The sequence below is a fragment of the Ranitomeya variabilis genome, chromosome 2 (genome assembly GCF_051348905.1).
Source record: "Ranitomeya variabilis isolate aRanVar5 chromosome 2, aRanVar5.hap1, whole genome shotgun sequence".
NCBI lineage: Eukaryota > Metazoa > Chordata > Amphibia > Anura > Dendrobatidae > Ranitomeya > Ranitomeya variabilis.
In genome coordinates this window covers 734,874,788-734,894,010 of record NC_135233.1, presented here as the reverse complement: position 1 = coordinate 734,894,010, position 19,223 = coordinate 734,874,788, and the positions used below count along the sequence as shown (strand labels likewise).

General features: G+C 44.0%; 1 protein-coding gene across 1 annotated transcript in view; it reads left to right on the top strand.

Annotated features, from left to right (window-relative positions):
• LOC143807727 (uncharacterized) overlaps positions 1-18,440 on the top strand; it is a 40,212-nt gene extending 21,772 nt beyond the window's left edge. The window contains exon 4 of the mRNA XM_077289595.1: positions 17,747-18,440. Within this exon, the coding sequence (XP_077145710.1) occupies positions 17,747-18,297 (551 nt within the window). The 3' untranslated portion in view covers positions 18,298-18,440. The remainder of the gene's footprint in view (positions 1-17,746) is intronic.
• The last annotated feature ends 783 nt before the right edge of the window (positions 18,441-19,223 follow it).

The following is a 19,223-nucleotide window of genomic DNA, read 5'->3' as shown; positions in this document are numbered from 1 at the left end:
CATTCCACACACGTGAAAAAAATTTTCCACTCATCCCAATCATGGTATTCAGCCTTCAATTCGGCCACCTGTGTCCATTTACCTTCATGTAGTATTACCTGAGGGTTGGCCATACCTGCAGGGAAGGATTTCAGGTCAAGCAATCACTGAATCATTAAATAGGTGCTGCCCCACCAAGTGGCTTGATCCACAATTGCCCCTTTTCCAGCAAGTCTCTTCAAGATAGAACCAATTTTAGGGGTTTTGGCAGCAATAGCCAATTTCTTCTTTGCTAATCAGAGTATCAGCATGTCTCTCTTGTAGACTATCTCTTATTGCCATCTGCAGCATGTGCACAACACCGCGCATGTGATGAATCGGAAAGAGGTGTGAAGCAGCTTCAACAAGATCATCTAATTGTAAAGAATCATTTTGCTGTTCTTCTGTAGTAATAACTGTTTGTTCCTCAGTTATGGGAACAGCACTGTGGCCTTCCATCTCCAACATAGTGAATGTGAAATGTTCTTCTAGCTGCTGTTCACCTTCATTCTCATTCATCAGTTTAATTGTACTTATCATGTTTGAAGCATTATCAGTTACAATAGCAAGAACCTGTTCTTTTTTTGAGTTCATAATCTTGCAGAACTTTTTCCACTAAGGTGTGGAGAAACTGGCTGCTGTGAAGAGCTTTAGTATCTTTTGCTGCCAGCGTCTTAGTAACAATTTTTTTGTTGTCACAAACATATCGAATGTTGATAGCAAAATAGTTCACTCTGTGACGTGTGCAGGTATCTATTTAAGAAGCACAAAGCGTCTCTTGAGAGTCTTTTTAAGATCTTCCTTTTGGTTAAGGGCTTCTTCAATCACTAATTTTCTAATACTTTCTCTTTCAAGAGAAACACCAAGTTTGTGAGCCATTTCTCAATTACGAGCTGCAAAAGCTGGTTGTGCAAATAATGATAATGGTACACTGTCCTTCACAACAAGCTCCATGAGCTGTCATTTGAACACATCTTCTGTCATAGTTACAGTAACTTTGTCACTTACAAAATATCTTGTAACTGATGTTTGAGACGCTCTTTTCTCCTCCTTTGCCTGGCGGGAAGTGCTGGGTTCTTGGTGCTGCTGTGATCTTTTTCAATCACAGCTTTGTAAACTTCTGGGTGGCAGCGTTGTAAATGTCTTCTTAGATTGGAAGCTCTTGAAGGAGCATTTTTATCACTGCCTGATTTTGGCATCATATCATTTGTTTTCATCTGGGTCACGTATACCCTGACACACAAAATGTTTTTTTATCTTGAGTCACTGTAAAATGCTCAAATACAGCTGACTTCATAAGATGCTTCTTAAACATTTTGTAATTATGTAAATTCGCTCTCAAAATAATTGTCTTGTAAAAAAAAAAAAGTATCTTGTAATTCCTGCAAGAATAGGGAAGCATGCACTGTATAATTCGGGATAGAAATAAAGCAATCTTTGAATAAATCAATAGGACAGATAAGTATGAAGTTTGTAAAATGTGTTGTTAAATAGCTTTACTCTGAACTTTCAATGTCATGGCTTGTCTCAGCAGGGTACAACTCACTAAATGCTTCACATCATGTTTCTTCACAGTCTACAAAGAGGGGAGGAGGGAGGGAGCATGTTTGTGATGAATCACATTCCAGAACACACACACAAATATATATGTCCTCATCGATATTGTTACTGTATTTACAAATTTGAGACGTTAAACATTTTTTCCCCTTATATTTTATGTCAGTGTTCCACAACTCCAGTCCTCAAAAGCCACCAACAGGTCATGTTTTCAGGATTTCCTTAGTATTTCACAGGTGATGAATACCCTGCCTGTGAGGGTGATGCAGTTATCACCTGGGCCATAACCTGATGGTGGCTCTTGAGGACCGGAGTTGGGGAACACTGTTCTATGTATCTACTATATAATTGTCTAAGGGGTACTTCCGTCTTTCTGTCTGTCCTTCTGTCTGTCTGTCTGTCTTTCTTTCTGTCACGGATATTCATTGGTCGCGGCCTCTGTCTGTCATGGAATCCAAGTCACTGATTGGTCTCGCCAGCTGCCTGTCATGGCTGCCGCGACCAATCAGCGACTGCCACAGTCCGATTAGTCCCTCCCTACTTCCCTGCAGTCAGTGCCCGGCGCCCGCTCCATACTCCCCACAGTCACGGCTCACACAGGGTTAATGCCAGCGGTAACGGACCGCGTTATGCCGCTGGTAACTCACTCCGCTACCGCCGCTATTAACCCTGTGTGACCAAGTTTTTACTATTGATGCTGCCTATGCAGCCTCAATAGTAAAAACATCAAATGTTAAAAATAATAAAAAAAATAAAAAATCATTATATACTCACCTTCAGCCGCCTTTCCCGCTCCTCGCGACGTTCCGGTGACCGCTCCATGCAAGCGGCAGGTTCCAGTGCTAAGGATGTTATGCGACAAGGACCTGCCATGACGTCACGGTCATGTAACCGCGACGTCATCACAGGCCCTGCGCGCCTGCGCGAGAAAGACCTGCCATGACGTCACGGTCATGTGACCGCGACGTCATCACACCCTGGGACCGGAAGCTGCCACCTGCACCTCACACAGTCGACAGAACTACAAGGGGCCCCTCGGAAGGTGAGTATATGTTTATTTTTTATTTTTTAACCTGTGACTTACGTGGCTGGGCAATATACTACGTGACTGGCCAATATACTACGTGGCTCTGTGCTGTATACTACGTCGCTGTGCAATATACTACGTGGCTCTGTGCTGTATACTACGTCACTGGCCATATACTACGTCACTGGCCAATATACTACGTAACTGGGCAATATACTACGTGGCTCTGTGCTGTATACTACGTCGCTGGGCAATATACTACGTGGCTCTGTGCTGTATACTACGTCACTGGGCAATATACTACGTCACTGGGCAATATACTACATCACTGGGCAATATACTACATAACTGGGCAGTATACTACGTAACTGGGCAATATACTACGTAACTAGGCAATATACTACGTGGCTGGGCAATATACTACGTGGACATGCATATTCTAAAATACCCGATGCGTTAGAATCGGGCCACCATCTAGTAGTGTATACAAGTCATCAGGGCAGCTAATTTCTCCAAACATGAGCTAAGAGGAAATACAAACTAAAACAAGCATACGGAGACAACATATACTGGACTATTGATTTATGCACAGTTTATTGAAAGTTTAGATATGCTTTAGGAAGTACTTACCTTCTTTAATCCTGCTTTTCTGTTCACTCCAGAAATTCTGAGATGAATGTAGGCTTTCCTTCCCTGTGTGTTTATTTTTTACCCCTTATCAGTAGAGGAGAAGCTTCACTACTTACCATGAACATAAACCACAGCACAGATTCATCTCATCTAAAAGTCTAGACCTTAGATCAGGAATAGGACAGACATTTATAGGACGTTTCATAACTTTCCCAAATTCTTAAGAAAAAAATATTCCCCACAAACTGCATTGGACTACTGTACCCAATTTAGTATATATTTTCGGAGTCGGTCCATTTTATTCCAACTCCGACTCCACCAAAATGAGCTACGACTCCGACTCCAAAGCCCTGGTTTCAAACACTACCACTCGTCCATGGACTACTAAATTCATTTCTGTTTCTTTCTTGCACAACTCGCATATGCTAACCTGATTCACGATACACAACTTTCGTATGCCACTACATAATAAAATTCACATACCAGGAAAACACTAGATCAATTGAAACATGGGGTCATTTGTGGGGGGGATTTTCACTGTTTAGGCACATCAGGGGCTCTCCAAGTTTGACATGGTGTCCGCTCTTGGTTCCAGCCATTTTTGCATTCAAAAAGTTAAACAATGTTCCTTCCCTTCCGAGCACTGCTATGCAACCAAACAGTAGTAGTAGTGTAGTAGTAGTGTATCGGCATAATCAGGAGACACTGCACAACAAATTTTGGGGTCCATTTTCTCCTGTTACCCTTGTGAAAATAAAAAATATGGGGCTAAAGTAACATTTTTGTGGAAAAAAGTAAAATCTTCATTTTTTTTCCCCCTTCCATATTGCTTTAATTTCTATGATGCACCTGAAGGGTTAACCCCTTTCTGACATCGGGCCTAATAGCCCGCACCTTTCTGGACACATTTCAGCTAATATATACAGCTGATGTGCCCGCAACAGCCGTGGGTGGCATCGCGATCCACCCACTGCTGTTAGCTAAATGCTGCTGTCAATTTTTGACATCGGCACTTAACACACACTTACTGGAAGCGCATCACTAATCCCGCCCATCAGTGTCCCCATCACATGATCGTAGGTCACCGAAGGGTCGGCATGATAAATGAATCATAATGATTCATTTTGCCTCTTTTTATATATACGTTCTGCTCCATAAGAGCTACAAAGTTAACTCTGTTCACGAATTCCTTCCTAGTAGGAGGATTTTCATCTAACCAATGCAGTGTAATAGTCTTCCTTGCAACATAAAGCATTCTGGCAATTGCCAGTTTGCCCCATTCATCCGACACCACCCCCTCCACATGTCCTAAAATTCATGTCAATGGATCTCGAGAAATACTTGTTTCTATCACTCTTTCTATTAAATTTAGGACCACTATCTAAAATGCCTGCAATTGTGGACAAGACTACAACATGTGAAGAATGTCCGCTTCATCCATCGCACACCTCAGGCATCCAGAGTCCGTTCTTAGTCCAGCCTTTCTCATCCACACCGGGGTCCTGTATACCCTATGCATGGTGAATAACTGCGACACCCTCCCAGATTCACTTATAGATATTCTAGGGACATATTGTAAATCGACTCCCACTGGTCATCTGATATATCTCCAAAATCCCTCGTCCATTTAGCTCTATCCATCAGCGGGTGTTTGTCCGGGAACGTGTCCAACAATCCCCAGTAAATTAACGATATAAGACCCCTAGTACCCCTTTGTGGACCAATTATATTCAACATACTATCACTCTGTATCACTATCGGTGACCTTCTTAACTGTCTAGAGAATGCATGCCACAGCTGCAGATACTGATAAAACATAGTATGTTCCAAAGGGAACTCTTTCCTAAGTGTTTCAAATGTTTTAAACGTCTCACCATCTAGCAGCTGCGACACATACTATATACCAGATGTTACAGCATAGTGGAGGGGATTTCATAAAATCCCGTCTCCACTATGCATTAAAACACGCATGCGGCAGACCCACGTAAACGGACATGCAGCGCATCTTTTCAGAACACAGCATGTCTGTTTACAATGCGGCGACGCTCCGTCGCCGCACTGTAAATTTCCCATAGACAATCATTAGATGCGGTAAAACCGCATCTAATGATTAGTCACATGTGTAGTAACTGCGTGAACGCAGCTTGCTACACATGTCTATTCACATGCCGGCTCACCTGTCCCACCACCGGAAGTCCCTTGTCCACTGCAGTTCTCGCGATAACTTAGCTTATCGCGAGAACTGCCGTGCACGTGACCGGGGGTTATCTCCAGTCACTAGGCTGGTTCTCTTGATCAGCTGATTGTGAGAACCCTGCAGTGTAGATGATCACTGGAGAGTTATCTCCGGCGATCATCTACAGGCTCTGCTACATCTGGATGTCAGGCATCCAGATGTAGCAAAACTGGACTTGTCTAGACTGTGTGCACATACACCATGCAACATGCACCACATACATACACTACATACATATAGACATATAGACATACAGTACATACAACATACACCATGCAACATGCACCACATACATACACTACATACATATAGACATACAGTACATACATATAGACATACAGTACATACAACATACACCATGCAACACATACATACACTACATACAACATACATATAGACATACAGTACGTTCAACATAGAGGACATACTCACCATCACCTTGTCACCTTGATCCCCAAAGCCATTGTCACCTGTAAAAAATATTAAAATAATAAACAAACAATATTCTCCCTGATCCGCAGAAATCCAATTAAAACGAGTGTCCCACGACGATCTCCCGTGGAGAGCAGCCACATCAGCTGATGCGACTGCTCTCCAGGGGCTCCAGGAATACAATGACGGAAGGTATCCTTCAGCAATGTATTCCTCCGCCTCTATGAGAAATAGTCCCTACTCTCACTTGTGGCACTGCTGTGTGGGAAAATTCCCATTCAGCTTTGCCATAAAGTGAGACCCTGAACTCAGGTAAACTCTTCAGTGATGCACTGCAAGAGCCATTATCTCCTGTCATTATGTCACTGGAGGTCTATAGAGCAGTGACATCACCCGATGTCACTGTTCTATAGGGGAGATCATCGTGGGACACTCGTTATTAATTGGACAACGGCGTAAGGTAGTATACAGTTGGTTTATTTTTAATTTTTTGCAGGCGATCGAGTATGGTAAGTATGGTGAAATTAAGAATATTAAAATACTTTTTTCTGGCTTTGTCTTTTTTTAACCCTTTCACTACTATAGGATTAGTAATGGATAGGCGTCTTATTGACGCTTCTCCATTACTAACCGGGCTTAATGTCACCTTACAATAGCAAGGTGACATTAACCCCTTATTACCCCATATCCCACCGCTACAGGGGAGTGGGAAGAGAGAGGCTAAGTGCCGGAATTGGCGCATCTTACAGATGCGCCATTTCTGGGGCGGCTGGGGGCTGGTATTTGTAGCCGGGGGGGGGCAATAACCATGGCCCCTCTCTAGGCTATGAATATCAGCCCGCAGCTGTCTGCATAGCCTTTCTGGCTATAAAATAAAGGGGGAACCCACATCATTTTTTTTTGGGGGGGGTCCCCCTAATTTAATAGCCAGTAAAGGCTATGCAGACAGCTGCGGGCTGATATTCATAGCCTAGAGAGGGGCCATGGGTATTACCCCCCCTTCCCAGGCTACAAATATTGGCCATCGGCTCTGTCCCTCTGGCGCAGAAAATTGCGCGGGAGACCACGCCATTTGTTTTCCCTTTTTTTTTTTTTTTTTTTTTTTTTTTTTTTAAATTAAACGTTCATTAAAAAACATCGGCCTTGTTATTACATATCTACTAGATGGTGTCCCGATTCTAACGCTTCGAGTATTCTAGAATATGTATGTAGTTTATTTACGAAGCGGTGTTTAAATCCCGCTGCAATATCGCTGATTGGTCGCAACCGGCCAGCCAAGACCAATCAGCGACGCAAGATTTCCGTTACAGACAAACAGACCCTTAGACGATTATATCTAGATAGATAGATAGATATATTTATATTTGGAAAAAACGAGGCAGCACTCCATCACTGCAGTGTTAGACGTGCAGGATTTTAATCAACCCACTTGTCTGGGCGACGTTTCGGCTCAGAATGAGCCTTTCTCAAGGCTTGAGAAAGGCTCATTCTGAGCCGAAACGTCGCCCAGACAAGTGGGTTGATTAAAATCCTGCACGTCTAACACTGCAATGATGGAGTGCTACCTCGTTTTTTCCAAATATTGACTAACCTGGATATATGGACTATTATCCTGGGGGCCCTGCACCCGAAGATAAGTAGAAAGTGTGCTATTCCTTTTCTTTTTATCTAGATATATTTATAGATAGATAATCTATAGATACAGTGCCTAAAAGTAGTATTCAACCCCCTGCAGATTTAGCAGGTTTAATAAGATGCAAATAAGTTAGTGACTTCAAACAAGAGCAGGATTTATTAACAGATGCATAAATCTTACAAACCAAAAAGGTTTGTTGCTCAGTTAAATTTTTATAAATTTTAAACATAAAAGTGTGGGTCAATAATTATTCAACCCCTAGGTTTAATATTTTGTGGAATAACCTTTGTTTGCAATTACAGCTAATAATCGTCTTTTATAAGACCTGATCAGGCCGGCACAGGTCTCTGGAGTTATCTTGGCCCACTCCTCCATGCAGATCTTCTCCAAGTTATCTAGGTTCTTTGGGTGTCTCATGTGGACTTTAATCTTGAGCTCCTTCCACAAGTTTTCAATTGGGTTAAGGTCAGGAGACTGACTAGGCCACTGCAACACCTTGATTTTTTGCCTCTTGAACCAGGCCTTGGTTTTCTTGGCTGTGTGCTTTGGGTCGTTGTCTTGTTGGAAGATGAAATGACGACCCATCTTAAGATCCTTGATGGAGGAGCGGAGGTTCTTGGCCAAAATCTCCAGGTAGGCCGTGCTATCCATCTTCCCATGGATGCGGACCAGATGGCCAGGCCCCTTGGCTGAGAAACAGCCCCACAGCATGATGCTGCCACCACCATGCTTAACTGTAGGGATGGTATTCTTGGGGTCGTATGCAGTGCCATCCAGTCTCCAAACGTCACGTGTGTGGTTGGCACCAAAGATCTCGATCTTGGTCTCATCAGACCAGAGAACCTTGAACCAGTCAGTCTCAGAGTCCTCCAAGTGATCATGAGCAAACTGTAGACGAGCCTTGACATGACGCTTTGAAAGTAAAGGTACCTTACGGGCTCGTCTGGAACGGAGACCATTGCGGTGGAATACGTTACTTATGGTATTGACTGAAACCAATGTCCCCACTGCCATGAGATCTTCCCGGAGCTCCTTCCTTGTTGTCCTTGGGTTAGTCTTGACTCTTCGGACAAGCCTGGCCTCTGCACGGGAGGAAACTTTCAAAGGCTGTCCAGGCCGTGGAAGGCTAACAGTAGTTCCATAAGCCTTCCACTTCTGGATGATGCTCCCAACAGTGGAGACAGGTAGGCCCAACTCCTTGGAAAGGGTTTTGTACCCCTTGCCAGCCTTGTGACCCTCCACGATCTTGTCTCTGATGGCCTTGGAATGCTCTTTTGTCTTTCCCATGTTGACCATGTATGAGTGCTGTTCACAAGTTTGGGGAGGGTCTTAAATAGTCAGAAAAGGCTGGAAAAAGAGATAATTAATCCAAACATGTGAAGCTCATTGTTCTTTGTGCCTGAACTACTTCTTAATACTTTAGGGGAACCAAACAGAATTCTGGTGGGTTGAGGGGTTGAATAATAAATGACCCTCTGAAAAGACTTTTCACAATTAAAAAAAAAATAAACAAAGAAATAACATTCTTTTTTGCTGCAGTGCATTTCACACTTCCAGGCTGATCTACAGTCCAAATGTCACAATGCCAAGTTAATTCCAAATGTGTAAACCTGCTAAATCTGCAGGGGGTTGAATACTACTTGTAGGCACTGTATATTTATAGATAGGTATATCTATAGGTACATAGATATACTAAACATCGGGCGTGGCATTATCTATCTATCATCTATCTTCTATCTATTATTTATCTGTCGTATTTATCGTATCTATATCTATTTATCATCTATCTATCGTATCTACGGTATCTATTATCTATCGATAGATACACTATATCTATAGATAGCTAGATAGATATAGTAAGATATATTTATAGATAATGGATACGATAGATCTATCTATCATCTATGTGTTATCTATCATCTATCTGCCTGTGTGTGTAAACATTCTTCAATGGAGTATGAAAATTAAGAGGTTGGACAAGAAATGACATGACCATTCTTTTTTTTTTTTTTTGTATATCTTTATTGAGCATCAAAAACGCAGGTGACCTGCCAGTGACCTCAGGTGCAGATTTTACCTGTGTCAAATCCTGATGCAATTCTGACCGTGGAAACATACCCTAAGAGCTGAGGCATGAGCATCCTCTTTATCAAGTTAGCACGCCCAGCAATTGTCAAGTTCAGCTTCCTCCATGCCATAATCTTTTTTAATTTTGCCCAGTAGTGGGTTCAAATTAAGTCTTTCATAATCTTCAATATTGTTTGACACCCTAATGCCCAAGTGGGTGATTTCCTTAACCACTTGAATTTGAGTTGGACGATCTCCCACAAGAGTGCCACAATCCAGCGGCAACAGTACAGACTTATCCCAATTAATACAGATCCCAGATGTACCGGCATACTCGTCAAGGACCGTCATCACCGCCCCCAGGGAACCCCCTGCATCTCCCAAAAATAACATGTCGTCAGCATAAAGTGCTACTTTTTCCTCATGTGTCCCATATTTAAATCCAATAATAGTTTGATCCTTTCAAATCACCGCCACCAGTGGTTTAATTGCTATAGCAAACAGAGGGGATAAGGGGGCACCCCTGTCGCGTGCCTCTAAACAAGGGAAAAAAAACCCAGACAGCCGCCCATTAACACGTACTCTGGCTCTAGGAACAGTGTACGACAACCGAACCCATGTGATAAACATCTCCCCAAAGCCCATATAACGCAACGTGGCCCACAAGTAATTCCACTCTACGCTTTTGAATTCTTTGGCTGCATCTAGTGACAATCTCTCTATGCCCTTCATTGTCTGCCTTCACTTGCTATTAATGAAGAGTATCCTCAAATTTGTCGCTGTGGATTTGTTAGGCATGAAACCCACTTAGTCCAGATGTATTATAGATGTTCTAACTTCATTGAGACGATTAGCCATCATTTTAGCTAAAAGGTTTACATCTGTCGTTAGCAATGAGATTGGGCAGTATGAGGCCAGTACAGTGGGGTCTTTGCGAAGCACAACAATAACTGCCTCCCGCATGGACCGTGGAAGTTCACCTCTGTCTACCCCTGCCCTATATACATCCAGCAAAGCGGGCAGCAGAAGTTTCGTATATATATATATATATATATATATATATATATATATATATATATATATATATATATATATATATATATATATTTTTTTTTTTTTTTTATATACACTTCCCAGGGCAAACCATCCACCCCTAGAGCCCTGTCATTATCTATAGAGGCCAACGCCACCTCCAGCACCTCTAAGTTAAACGGTTTATCTAGCAATTGTTGGGACTCCACAGACAGTTTCGGAAGCTCAGCTCTGACCAAGAAATCATCAATCTCTGCATCCGTCGGCTGCATCTGTGACCTATATAGACTACTATAAAAGCCCGCCATCACCTTCAGTATGCCCTGGGTATCTCTGACCTCCTGCCCATCTTCACTCTTTAAGTCAAGTATGTAAGCATTGTCTCTATGTACAGCAGCCACCAGGGCTAGGAGATGGCCGTCTCTCTCTCCTTCCTCAAAGTATTGCATAGTTCGGAACATCTTTTTTCATTCTGCCGTTCCCCAAGGACAGCGCACTTACTAAAGCCTGAGCCTTTTTAAGCCTTTCCTCCGCTCGAGTGGATGGGTTCAAGGTCAATGCCTCTTCCACTTCCCTCAACTCCATAAATACCCACTGGTCCTTTTGCTTAGTGTTTGTCTGGACCCTATGTATCCCTTTAAAACAAAGCCCCCTGAAGAAAGCCTTCATGGCCTCCCAGACCGTCCCTTCATGCGCCGTACCACTATTAACCCCAAAGAACTCTTGGATCTCTTTCTCTAAATGACCTCCCTTATCAATTAGCTGCTGCCAGAAAAGATTTAGCCAAGGGGGTTTATTATTCATTAGATGACCCTGCTCACCAAGCAAGACATACATCGGTGAATGGTCAGACACCGTTCTAATCAAATATCCCACATCTGTCACAAGTCTTAGCATCTGGTCATGCCCCAACGCCAAATCAATCCTTGACAAAGAAGAAAAAGTCATTGAATAACACAAGAATTTACGCACCCCGAGGCTACGAACCCTCCAGAGATCAATCATAGACATTTCTCTTATGGAGAATTACCATAATTCCCCCCCACCCGGCTTTATGTCCTACCTCTGTCCCAATAGGAGTCAGGTACATTATTGAAGTCACCCATCACCAAGTACAGGATCCCTGGGACACCCGCAATGATTTCCAATATTTTCAGAAGCACTTTATTATTACGGTATATGGCGGCGGAACATACACAGACCTAAGTAGTATAGGCCTATTATTAAGTTTGCACAATAAACACACATATCGCCCCTCCGAATCAATAATTGAGATGAGCTTTTCAAACTTCGTCCACCTTACATATCAAAATACTTACTCCCCTCGAGTACGCAGAGTACGTAGCATGAAAGCTCTCTTGTATCCAACGCCCGTGAGTCCTATCTGAGACCAAATGAGTCTCCTGCAGGCATATTATAGTTGGTTTCGCTGTGCGCAAAAACTGAAAAACTGCTTGGTTTTTAGCATCAGCTGCCAGGCCTCTAACATTCCAACTTAAAATTTTCAAATCACCCATCATTAAAACTCAGACATGTATACAATACAGAATGCGTATCAACATATATATGACCTGAATAGGAAGCATGACAAACAATCCCCATTACCCTCCTCCCCCCCTCCCCCAAAAACTAACCCTGAAACAAAAAAAATTATAGCAAGAGAAAACTAAATATAATTTCCCGTAATGGTAAAACACATATATTATCCTTATCCGTCCTTTAACTCTCCATATCCAGTCCCGCATCAGATCCCTCAATGCAAGGATCCCATTATGTCTTAATCTTGTGAACAAATATTAACATATTAGATCGCCACAAAAATTTGCCAAGAGGCCACCAGAAGTGCCAAATAAGCAAACATACGCTCAACTCATGAGACCTTCAATCTGCAGAGACTCTCCTTCTCCAGCCGCAGTTGTTTCTCATTCCAGTCCAGCCACCTGAGTGCATCCTTGGCATCAGAAAAAAAGTGAACTTTATTTGCAGCTGCGATCCGCAGCTTAGCAGGATATAATATGGAATATTTCACACCAATATCCCGTAGCCTTTTCTTGATGTCAGTAAACCTGGCCCTCTGTTTCTGCACTTCGATAGAATAATCTGGAAAGATGGAGATTGCGGAACCATTAATCACTAGGTCTGGTTGGTCCCTAGTATCTCTATCCCAATAGTGGAGCACTTAAGCAATTACAGTCCATGGTGGACGTCCAGGGGGGAGGGGACGTGGGAACCCTGCAGGCTCATTCAATGGCATAGAACCGAAACAGCTTATTGGCACCCAGCTTATCCATGAGCCATTTCTCAAAAAATTCTGTAGGGGTATTACCTTCAACTTTTTCCGGCACGCCGACCAATCTCAAGTTATTGCGCCGGGACCTGTTTTCCAGGTCAACCGCTTTGGCATGGACAGCAGTAAGGGCTAATGCCATTTGTTTATGTTCCTTCTCGGCTCCTGCTATATAGTCCTCGGCAGCACTGACTTTTCTCAACTTCTCCTTCACCACATGCATAGCGTGCTGCATTTTGGTCATATTAGCTTGAATGCTGGCCAACTGTGCCGCCATATTGATAATAGAAGAGTCACAGTGTATAATGGCACGAAAAACATCCTTTAAGGTCGGCAACTCTGTAGCCACCTCGCCATGTCCTGCATCACCTCCCTGCAAGCCGCTCTTACTCCCATCTTCACTCTCATCATCGTCTTCCTCCCCCGCTCCGGTTCCTCCTCTCCCCTTACATACCTCCGCGATGTGCATATGTCTCTTCCATCTTCAGCCTGAATCCGGGACTCCTGGCAAAACTCTGCAGTTTGCTCACAGCGTCTATCCGCCTTCTCTCTCCCTGGGTCGGCCCCCTCCTCCGCGTCTGTCTCACCAGCGGTATGGGCGCCATCTTGAGCCTTTCTGTCCGGATCCCCGGCATTCTGAGGCCTCTTTTGCCCATCATGGATGGCGTCACTACATTGCAAGAGATCTGGTAGGGTCACTGCACTTTGGGCCTCACAGTAGGGAGGCACTGAAGCGTCTGAGTACCACAAAGCATGTCCAGGCTAGATACTATGCTGGAGCTGCGCAACACATGTCTGCTCACATCTCACTCCAGGCCATGCCCCCCTCACCCCCCCCCCCCCCCCCCCCCCCCGAAGTGTTCCATAGTTAGTACCTCATAAAGTGACACATTGTAAAATTTGGCTTTTTCATAAAGGTGAATTCTTGCTGGGAGGAATGAAGGGGTTAATTGTACCCTATATGTAATTTAGGTCCTCCTTGACAAGCAACAAAGCTTACGATTTATGTTATTACTCCATTAAGTTTCTACCTACCTACACCCATAAGGTGACAGTGATTCACAGGGGTTTTCCCCCACTCCAAGATCCTATCCCAGTATGTAGTAAGCGTAATAATATTAGCAAATACCTCTAATTAGAAATGTAGCATAGTTTTTCTGATTCCCTCTGTCTTTCCTCATGTGCAGGCATTGCAGGACCTTAGGTATTCATGGTTAGGACCACAAGCAACTAGCTGTCACTATATCAGTGGTAGTATTCATGGATACCTAAGGTCCTGCAATGTCTGCACATGAGGAAAGAGACATGGCGAATCAGAAAAACTATACTCCATTTCTAATTGGAGGTATTTGTTAAGATTATTATTATTACGCTTGCTGCATATTTGGATAGGATCTTGGAGATGGGAATATCGCTTTTAAAGGGCCACTGTCACCCCCTCCAGCCGTTATAAACTAAAAGAGCCACCTTGTGCAGCAGTAATGCTGCATTCTAACAAGGTGGCTCTTTTAGTTTTAGGTTCAAATATACCCAAAATAAAGCGTTTTGATACTTAGCCACAATACCGGTCTCTAGCCAGGGAGGCGGGTCCTCACTCCCCTGGTTGAACCGCTACTCTGCCGTCACTCCAATCTTCAGGGGCTTTCGTCGCCACCCCCTCAGCGCTGTTTACGCTTCAAAACCGGCGCCTGCGCTGTGTACTACTGTACAGTGCAGAGCAGTGAGCTCTGGCCATCTGACGTCACAGCCAGGCTTGCAGACTGCGCATGTGCGGCCGCCCTGCTTGTGAATCCCAGCCCCGCACTCTGCATAATGCATAACACAGTGCGGGGCTGGGATTCCAAAGGTGGGTGGCCGCACTGCCCGCACAGGCGCAGTCTGCAAGCCTGGCTGGGACGTCAGACGGCCAGAGCTTACTGCGCCTGCGCAGCACAGTAGTACACAGCGCAGGCGCCGGTTTTGAAACTTAAACAGCGCTGAGGGGGCGGTGCCGAAAGCCCATGAAGATTGGAGTGACGGCAGAGTAGCGGTTCAAGCTGGGGAGTGAGGACCCGCCTCCCTGGCTAGAGACCGGTATTGTGGCTAAGTATCAAAACGCTTTATTTTGGGTATACTTGAACCTAAAACTAAAAGAGCCACCTTGTTAGAATGCAGCATTACTGCTGCACAAGGTGGCTCTTTTAGTTATAATAATGGCTGGAGGGGGGTGACAGTGGCCTTTTAAGTTTCCACTGGACCTATTGTTTATTGTTCCCTTCCCCTCCCCCTCCCCCTTCCTCTTCCTTAGGGTACTGTCACACTGTGAAATTTCCATCGCTGCGACGGCACGATTCGTGACGTCGCAGCGTCGTATGAATATCGCTCCAGCGTCGTAGACTGCGGTCACACTTTGCAATCACGGCGCTGGAGCGATGCCGAGGTTCGCTGGTAACCAGGGTAAACATCGGGTAACTAAGCGCAGGGCCGCGCTTAGTAACCCGATGTTTACCGTGGTTACCAGCGTAAAAGTAAAAAAAAACAAACCGTACATGCTCACCATCTGATGTCCGTCCGGTCCCTTGCCGTCTGCTTCCTGCTCTGACAGTGCCGGCCATACACTGAGAGCAGAGCGCAGCGCTGACGTCACCGCTGTGATCTGCTCTCACTTTCCGGCCGGTGCTCACAGTCAGAGAGGGAAGCAGACTGCAAGGGACCTGACAGACATCAGATGGTGAGTATGTACGGTTTGTTTTTTTTTACTTTTACGCTGGTAACCACGGTAAACATCGGGTTACTAAGCGCGGCCCTGCGCTTAGTTACCCGATGTTTACCCTGGTTACCAGCGAACGCATCGCTGGATCGCTGTCACACACAACGATCCAGCGATGACAGCGGGAGATCCAGCGACGAAAGAAAGTTCCAAACAATCTGCTACGACGTACGATTCTCAGCAGGATCCCTGATCGCTGCTGCATGTCAGACACTGCGATATCGTAACGATATCGCTAGAACGTCACGAATCGTACCGTCGTAGCGATCGAAATTTCACAGTGTGACAGTACCCTAAGTCCCCAGCCCCTCTCCTATTTGATCCATGTATTTACAGTGCCTTTCGAAAGTATTTGGCCCCCTGAACTTTTAACCTTTTCCCACATATCATGCTCCAAACATAAATATACCAAATGTAAATTTTTGGTGAAGAATCAACAAGTGGAACACAATTGTGAAGTTGAACGAAATTTATTGGTTATTTTAAATTTTTGTGGAAATTCAAAAACTGAAAAGTGGGGCGTGCAATATTATTAGGCCCCTTTAACTTAATACTTTGTTACGCCACCTTTTGCTGCGATTACAGCTGCAAGTCGCTTGGGGTATGTCTCTATCAGCTTTGTACATTGAGAGACTGAAATTCTTGCCCATTCTTCCTTGGCAAACAGCTCGAGCTCAGGGAGGTTTGATGGAGATCGTTTGTGAACAGCAGTTTTCAGCTCTTTCCACAGATTCTCGATTGGATTGAGGTCTGGACTTTGACTTGGCCATTCTAACACCTGGATACGTTTATTTGTGAACCATTCCATTGTAGATTTTGCTTTATGTTTGGGATCATTGTCTTGTTGGAAGACAAATTTCCGTCCCAGTCTCAGGTCTTTTGCAGACTCCCAACAGGTTTCCTTCAAGAATGGTCCTGTATTTGGCTCCATCCATCTTCCCATCAATTTTAACCATCTTCCCTGTCCCTGCTGAAGGAAAGCAGGCCCAAACCATGATGCTGCTGCCACCACCATGTTTGACAGTGGGGATGGTGTGTTCGGGGTGATGAGCTGTGCTGCCTTTACGCCAAACATATCGTTTGGCATTGTTGCCAAAAGTTCGATTTTGGTTTCATCTGACCAGAGCACCTTCTTCCATGTGTTTGGTGTGTCTCCCAGGTGGCTTGTTGCAAACTTTAAACAACACTTTTTATGGAGATCTTTGAGAAATGGCTTTCTTCTTGCCACTCTTCCATAAAGACCAGATTTGTGCAGTGCACGACTGATTGTTGTCCTATGGACAGACTGTGCCACCTCAGCTGTAGATCTCTGCAGTTCATCCAGAGTGATCATGGGCCTCTTGGCTGCATCTCTGATCAGTCGTCTCCTTGTTTGAGATGAAAGTTTAGAGGGACGGCCGGGCCTTGGTAGATTTGCAGTGGTATGATACTCCTTCCATTTCAATATTATCGCTTGCACAGTGCTCCTTGGGAAGTTTAAAGTTTTGGAAATCATTTTGTATCTAAATCCAGCTTTAAACTTCTCCACAACAGTATCACGAACCTGCCTGTTGTGTTCTTTGGTCTTCATGATGCTCTCTGTGCTTCAAACAGAACCCTGAAACTATCACAGAGCAGGTGCATTTATAAGGAGGCTTGATTACGCACAGGTGGATTATATTTATCATCATTAGGCATTTAGGACAACATTGGATCATTCAGAGATTCACAATGAACTTCTGGAGTGAGTTTGCTGCACTGAAAGTAAAGGGGCTGAATAATATTGCACTTTTCAGTTTTTGAATTTCCACAAAAATTTTAAAATAACCAATAAATTTCGTTCAACTTCACAGCTGTGTTTCACTTGTTGTTGATTGTTCACCAAAAATTTACATTTGGTATCTCTGTTTGAAGAGTGATATGTGGCAAAAGGTTGAAAAGTTCCAGGGGGCCGAATACTTTCGCAAGGCACTGTACCTTTGCATATCCTTTTTGTATCTTTTCTATGTCATATTTTGTATCATTTATATATATATTTTTATATACCATGTGACACCGTATAATATGTATCTATTCTGTATTTTCACACATTTCAGATGTTCTTGACAAAGACCAAATATTTGAGCAACCATGGTCAGAAGACGACGACGTTTGGGAAGGTCAATTAGTGTCTCAAGAGGTAGATGATGATGAGACACTGTTTTCAACAAGTCAGGACGACCACAGTGTGAAGGTGTTCGATGATGAAGTCACTGACCCAACATGGGAAGGTGCCATGCAGAGCGAGGCCAGCAGCGCAGAGAGGGAAGGATTTGCAGCACTGCAACAGGCAAGAAGAGACAATGGAGTGGCTAGAGGGAGAAGAAGGGCAATTATTCCCCAGAACATCCACACTCGTACCAAGGCAAGGGTTAGGAGTTCCTTAGTCTGGCGCTTTTTTAAAGAAAGTGCGGAAGATAAAAGAATGGTCATTTGCAATCTGTGCCATACCAAGATAAGCAGAGGCCTGACCAGTACCAGCTTGACCACCACCAGTATGCTCAGACACATATCCGCAAAACACCCAGCTAGGTGGGCCGAACGCCTGGGTCCACAATTAGTGTCTGCTGGTGACACCACTGCCTCTTCCCCTGTGCTACGTGCTTGACCTTTCTCCAAATTTTTAGAGGGTCATCGTGCGGCCCTTGCTTATAATTTTTAGAGGGTGTGTGTGTTTCACTCCAGAATTTTTTACATATGTGTAAGGCCTACTTCTTCAAATATATATATACAGGTCCTTCTCAAAAAATTAGCATATAGTGTTAAATTTCATTATTTACCATAATGTAATGATTACAATTAAACTTTCATATACTATAGATTCATTATCCACCAACTGAAATTTGTCAGGTCTTTTATTGTTGTAATACTGATGATTTTGGCATACAACTCCTGATAACCCAAAAAACCTGTCTCAATAAATTAGCATATCAAGAAAAGGTTCTCTAAATGACCTATTACCCTAATCTTCTGAATCAACTAATTAACTCTAAACACATGCAAAAGATACCTGAGGCTTTTAAAAACTCCCTGCCTGGTTCATTACTCAAAACCCCCATCATGGGTAAGACTAGCGACCTGACAGATGTCAAGAAGGCCATCATTGACACCCTCAAGCAAGAGGGTAAGACCCAGAAAGAAATTTCTCAACAAATAGGCTGTTCCCAGAGTGCTGTATCAAGGCACCTCAATGGTAAGTCTGTTGGAAGGAAACAATGTGGCAGAAAATGCTGTACAACGAGAAGAGGTGACCGGACCCTGAGGAAGATTGTGGAGAAGGACCGATTCCAGACCTTGGGGAACCTGAGGAAGCAGTGGACTGAGTCTGGTGTGGAAACATCCAGAGCCACCGTGCACAGGCGTGTGCAGGAAATGGGCTACAGGTGCCGCATTCCCCAAGTAAAGCCACTTTTGAACCATAAACAGCGGCAGAAGCGTATTTTTTTCTGATGAAAGCAAATTTTGCATGTCATTCGGAAATCAAGGTGCCAGAGTCTGGAGGAAGACTGGGGAGAAGGAAATGCCAAAATGCCT